This window comes from Streptopelia decaocto (genome assembly GCF_964273445.1).
Source record: "Streptopelia decaocto genome assembly, chromosome: 16".
NCBI lineage: Eukaryota > Metazoa > Chordata > Aves > Columbiformes > Columbidae > Streptopelia > Streptopelia decaocto.
The window spans coordinates 4,104,072-4,125,334 of record NC_138671.1 but is presented as its reverse complement, the minus strand read 5'-3'; the positions used below and the strand labels follow the sequence as shown (position 1 = coordinate 4,125,334).

Sequence of the window (21,263 nt, the reverse complement as noted above, 5' to 3'; positions counted from 1 at the left end):
TCTAGCTACAAATAAGTATGATGTTTATGCAGCGTTAAACTTTTATGCTAATTATGTATGTTTTTTCACTGCTGAAAAGATTTTTCTTCTTTACCCTCATAATTTTATGTTCTCTCTTTTTTTTTTTTCATGCTTTTTTCTCCCTTTATTCTTGGTTTCAAACTTTCCTCTATGGTGTCTGCTGTTCTTCTTGTCTTGGTGGACCAGGAGGTCAGTTCTACCACAGAACAGAAATATAGCTACTTCTAGAGAGTTTACTTTTATAAAGAAGCTTAAATGCTGGAATTCTAGAAACACTGGTAGTGGTTTTGTTTTGAATCTGAGTGCAAACATGGGTTGGCTCTTTGGCCCGCTGGAGAGATGAATCTGCCCAACTCAAATGTGAGCTAAAGACTATTAACTCCACACCATTGCTTTTTCCCCCTTATGAACTGGAAGAGAGCATGGAACACATACTTGGAAGTACTCCACCTTTCTATGTTTCTAGTTTTCTCTTTGTAAATTAGACATAATAATACTTTTCTCTGGAGATACCTACATGACATCCCCCAACCCTTGTGTGGAAAAGCGAACTTAAAACCACTGAGCAATCTCTGTTCCACGTTTGCTTTGCGATTAGCTCAGCATTACTGAGGTAGACCTAGAAGGTTTTCTTTAACCTTACTAGTTACCTAACTCATGACTGAATATAACTAGACACCAGTTCTTTTCTTTCAGAGAAGTACTTAAATTGACTTTCACTGAGTGTAAGCTGGCATAATTGGGGTTGGTGTCTGCGCAAGGAAGAACAGAGCCAGGATTTCACCTAATGACTTTAACATCAATGGAGATATGCAAATAGAGATCTATGTATTGAGAGTATTATGAATGAAGCACAATAGGAGCCTGATTATGCTTTTTTACACTCCCAGATTTAATCTATGATTTCATCTTGATGGCAGGGGAAAGCAAGCCTTTGATGCTTTGAGATTTAAATTATTTCCTTGGAGTCATTTAGGAGAGTTGTCTTACTGGAAGGGCTGTTGATCCACCAAGTGCTCTGTTGCAGCAGTAATTACCTTATGTATCTCCTTTTTTGTTGTTTTTAATTTTGCTACCAGTCCTCGGGCTCTTGGTGTGAGTGCAGTGACAGAATTGTAAAGGAAATGGAAAAGCTGTGCAGAGAAACTCCGAATTTATCAGACTGCACATAGTGCTTCCCAGCTGCTGATCCTAAGAACTCTTCTGACGTTTCCTTAGTACTTGGCAATACAGAGCCTTACGTCCAGTGACTTTTGTCAGCATATAGTATAAGAGACTAAGGTAGCAAATCCATCTGAAAATTATTTGAATCAAGCTTTTATTATGATATTAAATACTCAGGCAATTAAACATGGATTAGTGTTGCATAAGTGGTAATCTCCTTGCAGTACTGTTGTTTAACATAGGAAACTGTAATTAAGGATTCCTCTGAAGTCCAGAAAGCTGGTCTTCTCTTCATGTTTACATTCTCCAGTTTTCTATGGACCTCTCTTCTAAGTTTCTTTTGCTTCTGACAGTCTAAAGCTGTTCCCTTAGAAAGTGTAATCTGGGATTCATCAGTGATTTACTCTTGCCTATATCTCAGAAACTGGGAGAAAGCCTTTATTTATTCATTGATGCATGCAATCATGACTGTTAGAAAATATATGGTGGTCTATAACATATCTAGCCATTTGTAGTTGGAACTTCTGCTGTATTACTAGGATTGTACTGTATTGCAAAGAGGTTCAGCTCTACAATGAGTGTGTAGCAAATACAGGAATAATCTTGTTCTCCTTAGCACAATCATAGTATATACCCTCTTCAGTGCCCATGAAGAGATCTGCAGAAAAAAAAGCAGATATAATTAAAATACATGCTGACGTGAGCCATGCTAATACAAAGGGCTTCAAAACATTTAGGCATTTTTCTAACATGAATTCTTCACAACAGCCTCTGAGCAGGGTAGCAGGGAGCCAGCTTCCAACCGCCTCTCAGCTGGAAGACATTCTGAAAACTGCCAACTTACCTCCTAGGGCCAAGATTTGGGAATTTTATGTTTTTGTTTTTAAATAAGTTTCAGATCTTTGGCTTATTATGCATTAGCACAGCTCCATTGAATTCTAGGCCAACATCAAGATTTTCAGAGTTTATTTAGATACATGCAGGTACAAATAGATGCCCAGCAGAATTTTAAGCAGATGAACAGAACCACAGTGCCACAGTTGATGCCGAGGATGTTTATTTGTCCTGCCACTGCCCTGTTGCCAGGCACCTTTCAGCACAAGGTACTTTCTCCAGCCATCAGTTGTTCTCTCTTCTTCCAGTTTATGGCTCTGCCTTTTATTATGAAGAAAGAAATATGCACTGTAAAAGAAATAGATATATACCAATTGTGGGGTAGGCAAAGCCGTTAGACTGGATGCACGAGATCCCTGTTGCAGTGTGGTAAGCAATGTGGATTCAACCAGTGCTCAAGGAATTGTTCTTCTGATCTCTGCTCCAAGCACTGGAGGTGAAGCATATACTCCTATTTAAAGAAAATAGAAAGTAATTTAATTATGTAACCACTCAGGTCTAACATCTGGCCTATGAACCAAGAGAATTTCAAACCTTATACAGGAGCAACTGATATATCCCTTGAAATTATCAGATATAGTGAAATGGTGTTGCTAGTCAGCTTGCCCCAACCTACCAATATTTAGCAATATTTAATGAATAACATCATCATCCACATCCGTAAAGGTGTTGAGCAACAATATTCATCAATTAGGAATTCTGCATACACATTTCTTATTTGCATTTTGACACAGAAGCCTCTGTTGGTCTGGAGGGTACAGAAGGATCCTCACAGACAGGTCTGTTGTAGCCTCTTTTGAAAACTGATTTCTGCTGATTAAAAAACATTAACCAGTTATAGGACCGTGTGGCAGTACTCCAAAGGGTTCTAGTAGTAGCATCAGTGCTGACTGGTGATACATAAAGTAACGTGTATTTGCCTTTTTTTTTTTTTTATTTGGTTTAAGCAACTAAGCTTTGTGAACACTAAATACATTTTTTCAAAATAAACCCCCAAGGCTTTGCACAGTAAGCATGGCAGGGCTGGAAGCTGTAGCATAAACCCTTTGCATTGGCCAAATATTCCTGCTGTCATGCAGTTCTCTGCTCTTTGTGCAGACCGGAGGGCTGGCACAGTGGGTGCCAGCAGGAACCATTAGAATCCTGCTTTGTACTGTGCTCTCTGTCCCCACAGCACAGGAGACTTGGCTCAGCTCCCTCTGTGAGACTGTGCTGCAGACTCGGGGAGAATGGGACTATATGACTGAGAAGATGCCATATGATAAAAAGCAGGGTGTCGGTCAAAGTAAAATTAAATCATGCTGATAACATAAATGACGTTTTTAAAATAATCAAAGTTGGCAGATCTTGCTGCCTGTAAGTGAACTGGCTTTTTGACTGAAACAGCACCGTGGAAGTCAAGCAGTGTCACAAAGAATTGCAAATTAAATTCCCCAGCTCAGCATGATCCGGCCTAGTACAAACAGCTTTTGCGTAAAATAGATGAACAGCGATGGGTTCATCCCACTATTCATTTAATTCTGCTACAAAGAATCCATACAAAATCAGTTTTTCTCCTTGTGCTGGTGGTAGAACTGTGCAGAGGGGTATGGCAGCCATGCACCTTCATTTATGGGGGAAGATCTCCATGTTACACATGGCAGGGGGCAATTGTTTGGGGTTTTTTTTTATCATAAGATATTTCCTTTCTACTGAAAACCTTGACATACAGTAAAAACAACAACAAATATTCTTATGGTTGGGTTTTCTCACAGAAAGCCAGCATTGCCATACAAGGGGTGGGGGGGAAAAGTTGGAATTTCTCAACAAGTGCTTGCTACTAATTGCAGCAGGATGGCCAGTGGAAGGACAGAGCCGCAGAGGTCAGCAACCAAACGCTTCTCCAGCCCACGCTCCATCTCTGCCCCACCTAGAATCACAGAATATCTTGAGTTGGGAGGGACCCATAGGGATCATCATGTTCAATTCCACACTCCTCCCAGAACTACCTAAAACTAAACCATATGACCAAGAGCATCGTATGTATGCACGTAATTTCCTATCATACAGGATTTAACTCAATCCAACTTCTCTACTGTTTTATTTATTTTGTATTTAATATGTTATATTTACTACATAACTTATTATATAACTGTGGTGGTTTATTAAGCATAAGCACAGATGGGAGCTGTATTCATGCTCTCAAAAACTACAAGACTCATTTAAGAACAGCTTAGAAATCAAGCTAGTCCTTAAAGTTGTGGGCAGCAGCAAATCCCCTGTTACCTTCTGGGTTTGGGCTCTGTTGTCCAGCCTTCACCATACTAGATTGTTAACAAGTATTGTGCAATATTCTTGTGACAGGTTTGATTTGTTGTGGCCGCCACGCTTGAGCAAGAAGTGCCCACGCTGGCAGTGGTGCAGGGCCGGCCACCCAGGACAGCCAGTGGATAATTTTGGGCTGGTGCACTATAACCATTGGAAAGAGAAAACCACCAGCCGGGCACATGCTGCGTCAATCCTGCAAGGTACGTGGCATTCAGCACGTCCGGGGGAATTTGGGAGCGCTCAGCACCTTGCTAAGCTGAGCCCTTTGTACTCATCATACGTGCACAATCTATTGTGAGCTTTCTAGCTTCTGTGGGGTTTGCCTCTTGAGAACCATGTAATTTCAGCACAGTTTATTTACTTTGGAAAGCAATAGGCAGTAATTTTAAAATACCTTAAGTACCTCTTGAGAAGTGCAGAACTATATGGTGCATCTTGTCAAAACAAGTGAAACAGAAGGCTCCTTAATTCTTTTTCTTTTGTTTTAGTATGGTTTAAAAACAAATAAATGTACATATTGCATGCAGAACCAACGCTGTTGCATTAAGTAAGCCACTAAAAACTTCTAAAATATCATAACAAATCATCCTATCTGTAGCATTCATAAATAAGTAAATGAAAGTAAGTGATTTTAAAAGCTAGTTGGGAACTACCTCAATCTCCACACTGACCACTGACACCTACATCTCCTTTCGGCCTTGAGTGCAGAATGTACCGTAAGCAGAAGATATTTCCTGTTATTTACTTTTTCAGGAACAACCTGATGAAATCCACATTTCTATAACTGAAAAGCCACTTTCTTCTCAATAATTTAATCTGCATTTTTGAACCATGATAAATAATTTCCACATTCTGCAAGCATCCATTTCCTGAGCAATATTCAGCACTTACAGAATGCTACTTAACAGTAATTGAAAGAACGTAAAAGCTTTTTTTAATACTTCACAGAAGAACTCAGCTGCTTAAAAGGCTGATATTCATAATGTATTGCTTGGAATTAAAGCTACAGAAATTTAATACTAAGCACAAATGTTTGGGGGTTTTTGGTTTTGTTCTGGTTAACATAATTTAAAAATAAATATCATAAATCACCCTCATTGGCTCATCAGGGAAACCAGCTTTTCTCGGTCTGTCTTCACGACGAGTTCTCAGCATCTGTTTGGCATCTTTTTCAGTCAAAATTGGTGAAGTGTCTAAAGACAGAAAAGCAGAAATTAGTTCTGAAATTACCAAAAAGTTACTATTTTATCTGTTGGTTGTAAAATGAAATGTCTCCAAACCTGAGTTTTGTCTATATACAAAGTGTTCTTTCATTACAGCCCCTTCCCAGGGGATGTTGCATTCCAGGAGATACGAGTGGAATTTTAAACCATTTTTATACTTGTGCTTTCTATAGTTCTAGCAGCATGAAGGAAACCCTACATATTCATAGTACTCTCTAAAATGAGAAAATATAACAGCACCATCTAACCACTGACATTAGCAGCTTTTCAATTCTTTGTTGTTTCCTGTGTTGCTTTACTTTTCAGGATTATTTTTCAAAGTAATGAGTTAGACTTTTGTTGCAAAGGAGAGATTGTATTGAACATTTAGTTTGCAGGACCTTGCTAAAATAATATTGAAATAGTAAGCTAGTAAAATTAAGCTTTTTGGTTTTACAATATATTAGTACAGTATGGCAATGTAGAAAGGAAAATATCAAATACAATATATAAACTCCTACCTGTAAGAGTGGTCATCAGGACCAAACCGGAGACAAACACAAGTAACTTCTTCATTTTGATTCTGCTTTCTCCCAGTCTGTTCCAAAGTGAGTAACGCTGACTGAGGCATTAGCCTATTTGAAGTAGCTACGTCAGTCACAAATGTTTGTTTATGCTTTGACTAATTTGAGTGATAGCATGATTTTAAAGACATCTGGCCTGAAGTTTTGAATTAGGCTATTATCTGCTTGCACATTCTCAGCATAACTCTGTCCCTGAGGGAAAGAAAATAAAGACCTTTTTTCCATTACAGGCTTCAGAGTTACATTGGATGTTTTGAATTTGTGAAAATAAAACACATCAACTTACATTTAGGATAGCAAGCAATGGTTTCAGGTGCCTATGATAAACAATTGGTTTTTTAAAAATTGGCCATTACTGAATGTTGATCTCAAAGGTAGCCAAAGAAGCCCCTCTTTCAAAATTGTCTCTAACTTTACTCCAGCACAGAAATACATGTTAATGTGGTTTAACTCTAGCAAAGCCAGATTATCACTGCTGGAAAACACAGCAGAGAGATTTTTATCAAATTAACAGAACCGTACAAAAGAAAACTCATGTAATTCTTTTCGTTGCAGGACAAGCTGGTAGAAAATAGGATTATGAATGTCCTTACTGGTAAACACAGCGTGAAGTAAGAATGTAGGTTTAACCAATGTCATTGCAAAGAGCCAGTTTCTGCCTTCAGAAATGTGGCTGTCCAGACCTCTCCTGAGCAGCACTATGATATCACCAGTCTTTAGGAAAGAAAACGTGTCTCTCTGAATATCGCATGTGAAATACTGAGTCAGAATTCATCAGCGGCTCTAGCACGAGGAATGTAATCAGAATTTCCCCCCTGAGGAGAAGGTGCAGCACATCCCCATAGCTCCTGCACCGAGGGGTTCACCTGGGGTTTGCCAGCCTGGATCTGAGCAGCTCTCCTCATTTGTGCCTTTTTATTTCCTAAAGAAGTGGTGTTTATTCTGTCCGTGCCACTAGTTCTGCACAAGCCAGCCAGCTTCAGTGAAATGTGGCAGAAAGCTCGTGGGTCTCAAAAGTGTTAAAAATACAGAAAGGTTCAAGAAATGAAAGAGCAGGTCTGTGAGTGTCCCATGGGCCAGACACCGTGGGGTGTCCTCAGCAAGCACCGGGAGCCCCGTCCCAGCTCGCCAGGCTGGAGCAGCTCAACTGCACACGCAATAATTGGTGAGTTTATAAAAATCTGACGGAGTCATGAATTAAAGCAGAGTGCTGCAGGTGCGAGGGTGCGACCGGAGCGGGGCGGGTGACGAAACGCGGCTGTTCGGTGTTTGGGCGGTTGTGGGGTTTGTACGTCCGCTTGTGGGGCTTTTGTTGCAAACCTGAGTAATGTCAAACTGTGGCGTATTTGCGTTTTTTAGCATGTGTTTTAAGTCACCAACAGGAGATGTGATATACTGTGCGGCTTTGTGTAGTTGTTCAAGGGACTGTTTTGAAAGTGCAAAAATCTGTGGTTTCGAAGAGCAGCAAGTATTTATTTTTAGAACTGCTACGGGGGGGAAATGTGTAACTTGTCAGGATAGAACGAAATTCTGGAGGGAAACGCGTTCATGGTGGGCTAACAAATGAACAACTATTAACTGAGCCCGAGGCCACCGAGCAGCCCGCCGCACCCGACCCTTCCCCACGCCATGTCGCGGCCTCCGGAGCCGCTGGCGACAAGCGCGGAGCCGCGACAAGCTGGCGGCGAACCCGCCCGTTTCCTGGCAACCGCCCTCCCCGCTTCCGCTTCCGCCGCCCCGCGCATCCCCGGCGGCCGCCGCTCGGCCCAGCGCAGGCGGCAGCGGCCCCGGGGAAGGAGCCGCCGGGAGCCGCGGAGCGGGCAGCGGGTGCGGAGCGAGGGCGGGCGGCCCGAGGGGGCCGGGCCTTGGCGCGGTGCTCTGGCCGTGCCCCACCTCGCAGAGGGGCCTGGCTGGAAGCGGGGCTTTGGGGGCAGCCGCAGCCGTGTGGGGAGCGGGCGGGAGAAGGTCCCGGTGGTTTGGAGACCCGCACCGGCCGGCCTTGCGCTGGGCCCGGGCAGGCGGCAGAGGAGCCGCTCGCACCTGGGCAGCCCCGGAGCGCTGCTGCTGGTCCGTGGATGTGGGGGCAAGTAGGTGCTTAGCACTAATAAGGGATTAAAAGATGTTTCACGAAGCTGCGCGTTGGCTCCTGACGCTTCGGGGCCGTTCCGGGGCTCGCCCCGCTGTCTGCCCGGCTGCTCTGAGGGGTTAGGCCGGCCAGGCCGAGCTGCTGAGGAATGGAAGGGACGGGGAGCAGAAGCGACAACCCCTCCTCAGTCGTCGCGGACTGGAGTTTGGTGTTTTGGACCCTGTGCGCTGTGATCCTGCCCGTGCTCATCACCTTGTGGTGCAGCTTCCAGCGGTCCCGGCGGCAGGTGTTGATCCGAGACATCTTTCGCAAGAGCAAGCACGACTGGCACTACACAGACCTCTTCAGCCAGCCCTCCTACTGCTGCGTGTGCGCCCAGCACATCCTCCAGGGCGCCTTCTGCAACTGCTGCGGCCTGCGTGTCAGCGAGGGATGCCTCAAGAAGGCCGACCAGCTCTTTCACTGCAAGGAGATCATGATGAGGAGCAACGGTGGGGCCCACAGCTCGATGCCGCACCACTGGATCAGAGGCAACGTCCCGCTCTGCAGCTGCTGTATGATGTGCAAACAACAGTGCGGCACGCAGCCCAAGCTCTGCGACTACAGGTACCGCGTGGGAAGTTGGCTTTGTGCGAGAAAGTACAGTGCCGGATCAGTATTGTATTTTCTACAGGGTTGTTGGAACACGTTACACTAAAGAAGATCCTGCAACAGCCAAATTGTTTTTAAAAAACAGCTTTAAAGAGCCTAAAATTAAAATGGATGCTTGTGGGAAATTTGAGTCAAATTAAGAGTATGGCATTGCATGTCATGTCACCTGGTTCTTGTATTTGCATTACTTGAGCATAATGTGCCAGCTACAGTATAATTGCCTACAAAAGGTTCTCTGTGTCCAAGACAGTTTATGGGGGTGACCTTAAAAAGGTTCTAACATGCTTGTCGTTTGTACAGTGGATAGCCTGAGCAATTGGGTGGCACACTTGCAATTCAGAGCACCAGAACGTACATGTGTCTCTGCAAAATGGGCATCTGCTCAGCAGAACTGGAAAAAACAACCGTCCTATAGCTGGTTTAAGTTAATTATTAAAGATACTTTGAAAAAGCCAATGTGAAGTTTTAAAAGCGGCTGTAACATAATTATCGTTAAAGGTTGCAGTAAGAGCGTTAAACATTTCAAGGAACTGTTGAGTGGGTTTATCTGTCATCAGCAAGGCTGATAGCAAAGTCATCAGCATGGCACACAGTGCATGTTATGCTAAAATATAGTGCTGGTGGTTTAACTCTTGGGTGCAATGTGAGTGCTGCTTCGACCCTCTAAAAAAATGTCATTTCTGGCAGCTTTTGCTTTGCTTCTGTGTGATACTGTCAAATTGCTTGGTAAGTAAACAGAATTACAGTGTAGATGGGTGTACTATCAGAAACCAAACAGCGAGAGGGGGTGTGTGCAGGAGAGGAGGGAAGGAGAGGATTTTGTAGGCAAAGAGAGAAGGAAGGAGAGGCAAAGGAGAAAGTCACAGTACAGGGCAAGTATCAAGTAGTTGTGTGCGGATTAGTCAAAAGGACTCCAAAAATAGCTTTCACAGCTGCTTAAACCAAGGCTTTGGACGTAGGGAGCGAGGATTAACATCCTGCAGAGGCGGGCAGTGGATAGTGCAGTGTTTCCTCTTGTTCTGGTCCATTTTCTAGGACGGTTTTTAGACTAGGTCAAAAAGCTGAGCAGTTTTGCATAACAAAATCCCATCAGCCCTGTACAGTACCATCTGATGTTTTAGGTTTCAGACTTAAATGGGCATTATCAGTCTTAAGAAATTTATTAACTAATGTTATTAGTAACCCTTTATTAAATTGAACTCTAGTGTTTGTGTTCTTAAAGGATGGATAGGAGTTTGGTTTCTCATACAAACTTTCAGTGTAACTGTTTATATTGCGGGCAATGCAAGAGGATATTTATAGCACCTGTTTTGGGAATTAGAAAGAATAGAATTAGTTTTAAACTGTTGGGTTTTTACCATAGAATTCAAATACTTTTCTAGACTTGCAGGCGCATGACTGAGTTATGTAATTTTCTGTAGGGAATGCATCATTTTCTCTGTGTGTTTAAAATATTACTTACAATGGCGCATGTAAACATCAGTTATTTTCAGAATGTCTATCTTAAAAAGTGAAATAGATGTGCCTGTTTGAGGATTTTTTTAATGGTTTTTGGTCTTTTTTCCAGGTGTGTGTGGTGCCAGTGCACTGTACATGATGAATGCATGGTGGACTGTTTGAAGACTGAGGAGTGTACATTTGGAGAATTCAGAGACTTAATTATTCCACCGTACTATTTGTCTACAATCAACCAGATGCGCAAAGACAAAAGAACCAATTATGAAAATGTAAGTGTCTACTTCTTCTTGGGTTTATGATATATTAAAAAAAAAAAAATTAAAGCTTTAACTCAGACCATTATCAGGTTAATAATTGCCAGGTAAATGTTTCAATATATGTGAAGTATTTGCAGTGTTATTTCAGAGATGTTTGTCATTTTACTAACATGGTAGTTGAAGCATGAGCAGACACTTTCTTGAATGTTTTGTGTTTTTTCTACTACTGTGTTCATAACCTGGTAGTGTTTGTTGTCCTCGGCACTGTGGAATGGAAATCTTTACCCTTGATGTGTTAGAAGTTGTTTCTATTTTGACTACTTCAGACTAACTGGTAACTTCTTCAGTGCTTAGAGGGGACAGGTTTTGAAAATAAGGCTCTAAACATTCTAAAATGTGAAGCATTTGTGTGACGTACTGTCGCTCTTTTGCAGGTAGTACCTTACTGCAGAAAACACTGGATGCCAATAATCATACTGGCTAATACTCGTAGTGGAAACAACATGGGTGAAACTTTACTGGGAGAATTTAAAATTCTGCTGAACCCTGTTCAGGTATTTACACTGAAAAGCCACTATAATAAAATAAAAGTTTAAATTAGAATAAGAACCACTTTGCTTACGCAACACCAGTGGGATCTTGTGGAAGAACAGTAAAGGAAACAAATTCATGCAGTTTGTTCTTGTAGAAAGAATAACTTTATATAGGAAGACCAAAGGTGCAGAAGCTCTTCCCACCCCAGGTTTGTTATGGTTCTAATATTGATCCCGTTTTCTATTTATGGTAATACCTGCAGTAATTCTGTTAATGATAAGTACCTGGCTCTTGAAACAGTGTACAATTTTTAGAAAATGAAGTCTTTAGATCATCTCAGTTTGAACCCTATTTTTGTTTAAATCTTTACTTGTGCAAATGTCGGTGTTTACAGTTGCTGCTTTGTGCTGTCGCTTTCCCCTTAAAATGCACTGGGCTGGCACAGGATGTTTACATGAGGCAGCTGTTCCTTGGATTTCCTGCCTGCACCTTAATACTCTTCCTTTGGAGTTCAAAACTCAGCCTTAGAACACAGCCTAACAGAGATCATGGTGTGTTTGTTTTCAATGCATCCCAATGAGGCTTTAAAGAATAAAGCTCCTTGTATACTGAGTATTTAAAAATAACTTTTATCTGAAGTCCTTTGTCTTTACCGAATTCATCATAATGCCTCTAGATACAGACTTTTCTTAGGGCTCTCAGCTCGGTTTATCAATGGCATTCATTCCTAAGGAAGGAGCCAGAGCTCTATTGTGAATTTGGGAAAACAAATCCTGCTCATAAAAGTCCAAACAGCTGATTTGCTAATGGAACCTTGTAAATGGAGAATATTTGTTTTGCATTAGAATGAACTTCAAGAAGTTGCTTCTCTGTGAGGCAAATCCCAATTTGTTTTCTGGGAGCTTATGAAGCTGCCTATTTTCCTTCCTTTCTTCTAGGTGTTTGATCTCAGCAACATCACACCTGCTAAAGCACTCCAGCTCTGTACCTTGCTGCCTTGCAACGCCGTCAGGGTTCTCGTCTGCGGCGGGGATGGCACAGTCGGCTGGGTCCTGGATGCAATCGATGAAATGAAGATAAAGGTATTGTGGTTTAAATTGAGAGATGTCTTATGGTGAAATGAGTTTTGCAGCTGAAGTGCTGCACCTAATCTCTTGCCTGCATTTATTGTTTTCATCTTCCTGAGTAATCCTACAGAGAAATACTTGCAGAATTGCTTATTCATGTTGGGGGTGCAGTAATTTGCTTCTGATCCTTGTCATATACTCTAAAGAAATCTATCGGTCTACAGCCTCGCCTGTTAACAGTAGGCAGAGAAGGAAGCTGTGTGTTTATTGTTGATTTGAAATGGAAGATATTCCAATTTACAGGGTACTACTAAGAACTCCTGAGAAAACAAGAATTAAGGCTTTAGCGCTTTACCTAATAAACTTTTTCTCTAGTGATAAAAGGAAGAAAGTTGCTCTCTATATTTCAATGTTTTTATTTTTGCTGTACCTTTCTTGTTAATATATGAAATGTTGTAATTGAAAGCCATTGTAACAGCTTCATGCGTAGTCCAACTGAGCTTCTCCGAAGATTTTTGTGTGCTGATAAAGTAGAAATGCAGCAAAGTAACCATAAAGGTTGATGAATATGAGTATATGGTTACTTGGTCTTGGACACTTCATATATTGTCCCACAGAGCCAATATGGTTGATAAAATCTGGGTTCTTCTTTGTTTCCAAGTATTCAGATCGAGTCGTTGGAGTGAAATAAATGCTGTTGCCAGCTCTATCATTCTGCTCTATGTAACAAGCTGCTATGAAGATTAATGATATTTATCTAACCTGAATGTTTGGAGATAAAATGGGGAAAACGAGCTCTACAGAAGGAGCTAATATGCAGTGTTTGTGTATCCTAGGGGCAAGAACGTTATATTCCACAAGTCGCAATTTTACCTCTGGGAACAGGTAACGACCTGTCTAATACACTGGGCTGGGGTGCCGGTTACGCTGGAGAAGTCCCTGTAGAACAAATCTTACGAAATGTCATGGAGGCAGATGGAATCAAACTAGACAGGTAAGAAACAGTGAGAAGAGAAATTCTATAGAACCAAGCGCTACTGTAGCTCTACTGATACATAGTTGCAGCAGTGTCTGTAAAGAAACACAAGTATTGCTGGAGAGAACTGCAGAAGAACTGAGGTCCAACATTAGTCTTTATTTAGTTGTTTTACAAGGCTTAACTCTTCCATAACTTAACCTGAATCTTTTGTCTTGATCCCAGTATAGATGTGAGATTCCCAACTACAGCTTTGATAGTAAGTGAGAACAGTCTGCCATGAAACTAAGTAATGGCTGTTGTTTTTCAGGTGGAAGGTACAAGTAACAAACAAAGGATACTACAACCTAAGGAAACCAAAGGTATGGTTTGCAAGTGTAAATATAGATTCTGTGGAATATCTGTTTATAGTTTTCTGCTTATCTACTTCCCATTAAACACTGTGACTTTTAAATCCTAATGATATTTAGTACGACCGTAACTAGCAGTTCTGTCTTACAGGTGTTCACAATGAACAACTACTTCTCTATAGGACCTGATGCTCTCATGGCTTTAAATTTTCATTCTCATCGTGAGAAGACTCCCTCTCTGTTTTCCAGCAGAATTATTAATAAGGTGTGTTTCATGAAGTGATGTTTTCTCCTTTTAGCGGTTGACTTGAGGCTCTGCCTGTTTGCGTAGATAATATGCTGTTTGTTCAGTTTTTGTTTAGAATGTCTCATTTGCTTTGAAACTTAATGGACTAAGGCCATTGCCTATTTCTTTTTAAAGGGGAAAGCGAGTTTCTTTTGCAAATTGTAGCCTATCTCCTGAAGAAAGCTTGGTTGAAGGACGTGCAAATATGTTGCATATGAATTTTCAATAAAGTTAGCAGAACCATAGCTGTGCATGAATATTACAAATAGTCTTCATACGTATTGTCTTTAACAGTGTTTTTCTCACTGATTTTTTTGCTTTTAATAGGCTGTTTATTTCTTTTATGGAACCAAAGACTGCCTAGTACAAGAATGTAAAGATCTTAACAAAAAGGTTGAGGTAAGTTTTTTAACTTGCTTATTGTCTGGACAATCAGTGGACTGTAAAAATTTACCTTGTGAAAGAAAAAAGGGAAAAGCTTTGCAGTTTCCATTTATATGATATTTGTGTAAGGATGACTCTGGACTTGGGGTATTTTTCATGTTCCTTTTGCTAGCTGAACTTACTCCATGGAATTCATGTCTTTGAGCTTACTGAAAATCCCTAATTTTTTTCTGGCCTTGACTCAGTTGTACAAGTTCAAGTCCTGATATTCAGACAAGATTTGCCTTAGCACCGGCGACTCATGTAAATGAGAGTTCCTTTTACTTTTCTCTGTTAACAGAAATTTGGTGCAGCTGAGGGTATCTTGTGAAATCAGAAGTCATTTTCTTAAGATATAAAAAGAAAATGTTCTGTTTGTACAGTGCCAGTTTTTCTTCAAGTGGAAGCCTATTAAATGCATAAAGAGAACTAGCTTATGTGGAAGTACTGAATTTGATCCACAGTAATTAACTTCTGTTTGTCTTTTAAAGCTGGAGTTGGATGGCGAGAGAATCGAGTTGCCCAGTTTGGAAGGCATCATTGTCCTGAATATTGGATACTGGGGAGGTGGCTGTAGGCTCTGGGAAGGAATGGGTGACGAACCTTATCCCTTGGCAAGGTAAACAGTGCATATTTTTCTTTCTTTAACAGTTCTTGTAGTGTAAGCAATTCTGTCCAGCAGGCTCTGCTTATGTAGCCAGCCCTGTCTGAAAGCCACAGGATTCCTTGTGACATAGGCTCAGATTTTCTTTGTCATATATCCGTCATGTCCAGAAGGCAGCTGGGGTGTTACCAGCCAGTGTATTGCTCCGCATGTGCATTTTTGTGTGGCTTCTTTTGCTGTTTGTTGTCTAGCACAAGTAGATAGTTCAAACGTAGTTGTAGTATAATGTTTGCCTTCTCTTTAGAAATAGCCATAAAAGGACTCTGTAATATTTGGACAGATATTCTAGAGCTCATAAGCATAACTAAAAGAGTCTCCTTTCTCAATATGTAGACATGATGATGGGCTTCTGGAGGTTGTTGGCGTTCATGGTTCTTTCCACTGCGCACAGATTCAGGTGAAACTGGCAAATCCTGTTCGCCTGGGGCAGGCACACACAGTCAGGGTAAGTGGTGGTTATGAACCTGTTTTTTTAATACACAGTACAGAATCTCAAGCACTCAATTGTGTGATCTGAAGTTGCAGTTGAGCTTAGATGTTTATCCTGCTTCATCAAAATTATGTCATAATTTACAGTCCTGTTGCTGTGGTTGGTGGCCTATGAGTGCAAATAATTCTATACTAAGTTTCTCCCTGGCCAGGATGAAAACGTGCAGCATCAGTATATTGTAGTTGTAAAAAGTATCTTCAGAGCTACTTTGAACTGCCATGATTGTGTGTTCTTCTATTTAATACCAGCTGATCTTGAAGAGTTCCAAGATGCCGATGCAGGTGGATGGAGAGCCGTGGGCTCAGGGGCCCTGCACCGTTACCATCACTCATAAGACACACGCACTGATGTTGTATCACTCGGGTGAACAAACAGATGACGAAGCTTCCAGCATGTCTGAGCAAGACCATTTGAGAGAACAGACGGATGAAGATGTATAGATTTGGTGGAATTTCACATCATACAGCGGTGACCTTCAGCTCATTGAAAACACTGAGGACGCCTAATCTAGATTAATGTTCATGCCGTAAGGTTCATACCTGTGAATGAACTGGAGCTGAGGAAAAAGCCATGCTTTCACGTTCATGAAAACGTTCATAGCTGAATTACCACAACTGTTTTGGCTTTCAGATTGGTGGCGATGCCCAGCCCTTCTGGCTGGAGGAGGCAGATACTGCAGCCCTTCCTTGCTGTGGAATCACATCTTCTGCACATACACAGTGCAGTGTGAAAAATGCTTGATACCTTGGAAAGGAGAATAGCTGGGAGTTTGACCTCCTTCCACTTGCCTTCTTCCCCAGACCAGGAAACCAGACCAAGTAGGATGTGGGCTGATTTTCTGACGGCGGCCTGCTGCTGGCTCTTGGGAGCAGGACAAATCATTTTCAGTGCACCTGCTCGTGCAGTGCATTATCTAACAGGCTTGACTGGGAGAGCAGAGCATCTGGGAGCTCTTGGGAAGGTGGTTAGCAAGAAGGAAAGGGGCCAAAGGTTTCTGGAAATGTTCTGTTAGCAAATGACATTTTTCCGTGGCTTTGTAAGTTATAGAATACTCCTGAGGTCCCAAGTACCCAAGATACAACTTCAAAATAATTGTACTGTGACGTGCACTGAATGATCCTGTGACTGACTCTGCTTCAGTCCAGTGAGAGGCTAATTCTAGTTTTTGTAAATAACAGCATCTTAGTTCTTGAGGAGGCTTTTTGGAGGAAAACATAGACAAAAGAGCTGTCTGATTTAGATGTTTGCAGGAGGATTTTTGAAAAAATAATGATAAATGGCAAATCTGGCTTGTTAAAGATCTTGCTTCATAGTCACCTGAAAATGATCAATAGCAAGTCAGTCTGTTAGCTGTTTAATTGTGGAGGTTGAGACCCAATTTTGCAGAGGTTAGCAAATTCTGGTGTTCATGCATATAACTCAATTGTGAAGAAACACATGGAAGCATTTGTTTTCTGACTGGGTCTTACAGGGTCAAAGATACCTTGGGCCTGAAACTTCATTTCCCCTGTGAATGTAGGATGAGAAAAAGGCTGGTGGTTTACACTGATAGTAAAGGTTAAGAACACATGCAGCAGTACACGAAACTGTCAGTTTCGCAACTCTGAAGCTTCTCAGGTTAAAAGCCGCTCAGGTGATAACATCTCCATGGTTAACAGGAGTAAAAATCTGCTTTTTCTTTTCTGTTGTAGGTGTATTAGGCCTGCAGCAGGTGAGAGGTGCGAGTCGAGGTTTCAAATTTGTCAGTAAGAAATTCAGCTAAGTCCAGCTGAGTTACTGAAGGTGATCTTCCAATTAGGAAGAGAATTTATGCTGAACGTATCGTGTAAGCCAAGATCATAAGATAAACTGAGGGCCTTTGAACTTTGAATGTGGCTGCTTTTGTCAGACCTCCCCCAATCTTTCCTTTTTTTTGTGCTAACTGAAAGCGATATCATGGGGTAAATAGGCTGGGTTTCTAGGTTTTGTAAAATGGAACGGTTTTTCAACCATCTATAAAATGACATTTGCATTAATGGTAATGAACTATTTATAATTTAAAATAATCTATCCAAACCTTGGCAAAGTGAGTATTTTTAAAACCCTCAATTGTAATCCTCTTTGGAGAGCATTTTTAACTTGACAGTATTTGTTGTAGAAAATGTATGTACTAGGTCTCAAATACTACTGATTATCGGTGAATTTATAGCTGCCTGAAAATGTGATCAGAGTGTAAAGAACTGTAAAGCAGAAGCAATTTGTAAATTCCATGTTCATTAGTCTTCTACACCTTATCTTAATTATTTCGTTTTATGTAGATACAGAGAACAAATTAATAGCTGAATCTATGTAAAAAGTGTTTAAAATACCCCAAAGTATACTATGTTAGATAAATCCACTACCCTTTGTTGTTGTTATGAGGTTCAAATTGTATTAGCTTCAAAAATCTTACTGGTTATTAATTATTTTTAATAACTTGTAACCATCAGCATCCTAAAAATAATTGAGTTCTGTGCTGTGGTTCTTAAGGTGACTGTTGTTTACAAACAAGTGACAAGTCTGGAAGAGCAGGGTATGTGCTATGAACGGCAGTATTGTCTGAGGATAAATGATAGCGCTGGCTACTTGATCTAAACTATTCATGATACAGTTCAAAGAGTTACCCAGAGTTGATCAGATCATCATTCCAATTGTTTTGTAGCTTAAAAACCGTGCTGTTTCACAAATGGAATGGTAGTGATCGCAGCGGCAGCCTCTTGGGAAATTGTATTTATGGTATGGAAAATATTCTGGGAAGTTGAAGTGTTCCAGCTCCCAGTCAGACATGGGCTCATCCTTCTGTGGTAGCTACATGTAGCTGTCATACACGTGACAAAAACAAAAGGTTGTTTTTAAACATGAAGCGTTAGCACTAGAATTTGTTGGGAAGTCTTGCTGTTTCCCACATGCTGTCCTTTGATTTCGAAGTATCCTCCTTTCCAGTATGTTGCAAATTGGATTAAAGCCTATTTTTTATTTACTTTTATGGCACTGTTTTTAGTCCAGCTGCAGACAGGAGATGTCAGCAACAGGCTCCCAGATTCTAATGCTAACGTAAGTGAACTTTTCTAGTTTGTAATATAGCTGCAGCTGCCTGATGTTGTCACGTGTGCTGTGACTGTAAAACTGTTCAGTGCTTTTTTAATGTTGTAGGTTCATAAAGTACCAATATAAGTAGCTACTCTGTAGCTCTTCTGAAAATAGATTGGAAACCTGAAAATACTGCAGCGCATTCTGTGTTTAGAAGAGGGTCCTCTGCAGCACAGAGTTCTCCCTTACCTTGTTAATGATTAGCATTAGAAGAATTGTGAAAGCAATGTTTCGAAAAGACAAATCACCAATAGTTTCCTTTGGCAGTCTGCATACGGTGCACCTTTGTGTAAAACGTACAGGGTCAATAATGACATCAATTGTCAAGCACTCAAAAGTGAATTCACAAAGTTTAAGTTTTAGTGCTGCATATACCAGCCTAACTGAAGCTGGGTCAGATTCCAGTGACTCTTGACTGTAGGTTCTCGATTGTGTGACTTGCAATACGAAACCTGAAGGGTGTCAGCAGCTGCCTGTCTGCTCCAACCTCGCTTGTTCACTCGTTGGGAAGATGTGTGTGGATGTTCTCATGTGCATAGAACTTCACGTTGTAGGCTTTGCTTTACTTCGTTTTCACTTCAGCAATTCATAGCAGGGTTGAAGTGTTTCAAATGCCACCTGTATTTTGGCTCTTTCTCCATGTTTGGACTTTTTAACAAGGTGTCTGAAACCCAAACTTGCATTCTTTGTTTTCAAAACCAGCTGAGGTGAATGGCATTCACTTATTTTTTTTCTAAGTACATGTATTGTTCCGGGTGTTTAAAGCAGATTAGGGTAGTACTTGGAACACCCTTTTTACGGCACTTTGGAAGGATTACAGTTATTAACATAGTTTTGTATTTTCTTTCTACTGCAATGGCGATATTTCTGCTTCAAAATCGTTTGGAACTATGCTCAGATTTTAACATTTTTCTCAGCGCTGTTATGAATTGCATTTTGTGTTCATAATGTAAAGACTTCATAGCATAATTTATGCATTTGATACTTTTTTAATATATATTCACTTTCAATGTTGCCCCTTCATTTAGGGTTGTTTTTCCAGGTCTTGCTTTTCTCAGGCACTCAGTAACTTGAAACACCATTCACTTTAGTTAGAAGCTTTAAGAACTGGCTCTTGGAAAACAGGCTTGAGTTTGTCCTGGTTGCAAACCGAGGTGCTGCCATGTTCGAATGTGCTCAAAGCAAATCATCTTACTGACGCAGTGCTTACAGCAGGAGTAAGTTAAAAATCTCTCTGTATAACTTGTGCTGGTTCAGATTGAGAATTTGTTCCCCTGTATATTTTATCTTGCAAGTGTTTACAGCTACTCAGTAAGTACTTCTTTCCCTCAGTCATTTAATTACTTCTTTTATGCTGGCTCACTGTCATTTACTGTTGGGACAGTATCAAAAGAAATCAAGAAAATGAGTTTCTCTTCTGTGCGCTTTATCCTTCACGCCAGGCAGCTGGTCGGACAGGACATTTGCAGTGGCTTCACACAGCTTATTCTTAGCCTGGTGACCCACCACTTTGGCTTTTTCAGTCGCCATCACCACCCCTGGAAGATGTTAGAAGGGTAGAATGTTCCCAGTCCCCCTGACCTGTTTTTGCTCTTTGCCGCTCCCCATTGCCCCCAGTTCTGAGAACTGGTCGTTACAGGGTCTGGTTTCAGTTTGGCCGGTTCTTCTGGTTCTATGTTACCATGCACTGAAGCTCGCAGCTTTTCTAGTGGATGTTATTTAGCTGTGAACAGCATGACCATGTCAGTGTTGTAATGCTTGCTTGTTTTTCCTTGGCAACAAATGCTATTTGGTAGAGCACCACTGTAGCCTAGTTAATCTATGGGTAAGAGGAGAATACTTGGGAATCTTTGCATGTGTTCTGACTGAAAATCCTTTTTGTTCTGTGTTTCATACTGACTACTGGCAGTTTTCTTCCTTTGGAAAAGAAAAAAAGATTCAACACTCCAGTTAAGAGCAGACTAGAATATCTGCAGATTGAAAAATAGTAGTAGCGTAACTGATCCTGTTGAATGTGAACCACTGATTTTAAAATGCTCTTTTTGTTGTTAAATTATAGATGCTTCCTGAACACAGGAATGAGATAAGAGACCCCTTGTTTGTTTAGCGAATAGGTGCGTTGAGAGGATTTACATGTTCTGTGTTTCAGCATCGTTTAGGCCACAGTTCTAAAATTACCAACGTGTCGGTGTCACTGGGCGTGCTGGTTGCCCTGGGCAGGCGTTGGGCGCCTCAGGGACACACTTTGGGAGTGAAGCCACGTGCCTTGACTCAGCCCAGTGATGTTACGCAGGCTTAGGGTAGCTGAGCATCGGCCCTTTACTGTTCAAAAGCACGAATGTATTCAAAATTCTACTTTGTTTCATGTTAATACTACCCTCCTCGCTGTAGTTCATACCCTTGTTGATGTATGTAATTAATTTTTTTGCATTGTTTCACTTGCAGCTTGTTCGTAGAGCTCAGCATAAAAGCGTTTTATTTTTAAGTGGGAACTTCGGTTGTGAATGTATTGAATTTTGTATCTTCAAAGTTTACATCCCTCAAAAGCCATTTTGTCTGCTCCCAGCTGTTGTAACCCCTTGAGTACCTCCAGACATCTTCTCTTTCAGGATTTTTATAGGTAAACAGAATGAATTTTTATTTTTGTAGCTTTAACTTCAATATGTATAGTAGTTATTTCTATTTAGTGATCAGAATACTGTAAGAACGTTACTTTTAAGAGCTGTAACTTTAAATTAGTG

The 21,263-nt window shown here is 41.1% G+C and overlaps 2 protein-coding genes across 2 annotated transcripts; one reads left to right on the top strand and one right to left on the bottom strand.

Moving 5' to 3' along the window:
• Positions 1–1,645: 1,645 nt before the first annotated feature.
• LOC309446993 (uncharacterized protein C17orf67 homolog) lies at positions 1,646–6,181 on the bottom strand. Its single transcript, XM_082067232.1, has 4 exons — positions 6,110–6,181; positions 5,479–5,579; positions 2,391–2,530; positions 1,646–1,843 (listed from the first exon to the last, which is right to left on the bottom strand). The coding sequence occupies exons 1-3, from the start codon at positions 6,162–6,164 to the stop codon at positions 2,414–2,416; spliced, it is 273 nt and encodes a 90-aa protein (XP_081923358.1). The 5' UTR covers positions 6,165–6,181; the 3' UTR covers positions 1,646–1,843; positions 2,391–2,413.
• Positions 6,182–7,915: 1,734 nt separating this feature from the next.
• DGKE (diacylglycerol kinase epsilon) lies at positions 7,916–21,180 on the top strand. The gene is made up of 11 exons (XM_082066953.1): positions 7,916–8,864; positions 10,477–10,636; positions 11,059–11,178; positions 12,097–12,240; positions 13,062–13,219; positions 13,512–13,563; positions 13,703–13,816; positions 14,165–14,236; positions 14,752–14,879; positions 15,258–15,369; positions 15,663–21,180. The coding sequence occupies exons 1-11, from the start codon at positions 8,407–8,409 to the stop codon at positions 15,852–15,854; spliced, it is 1,710 nt and encodes a 569-aa protein (XP_081923079.1). The 5' UTR covers positions 7,916–8,406; the 3' UTR covers positions 15,855–21,180.
• The last annotated feature ends 83 nt before the right edge of the window (positions 21,181–21,263 follow it).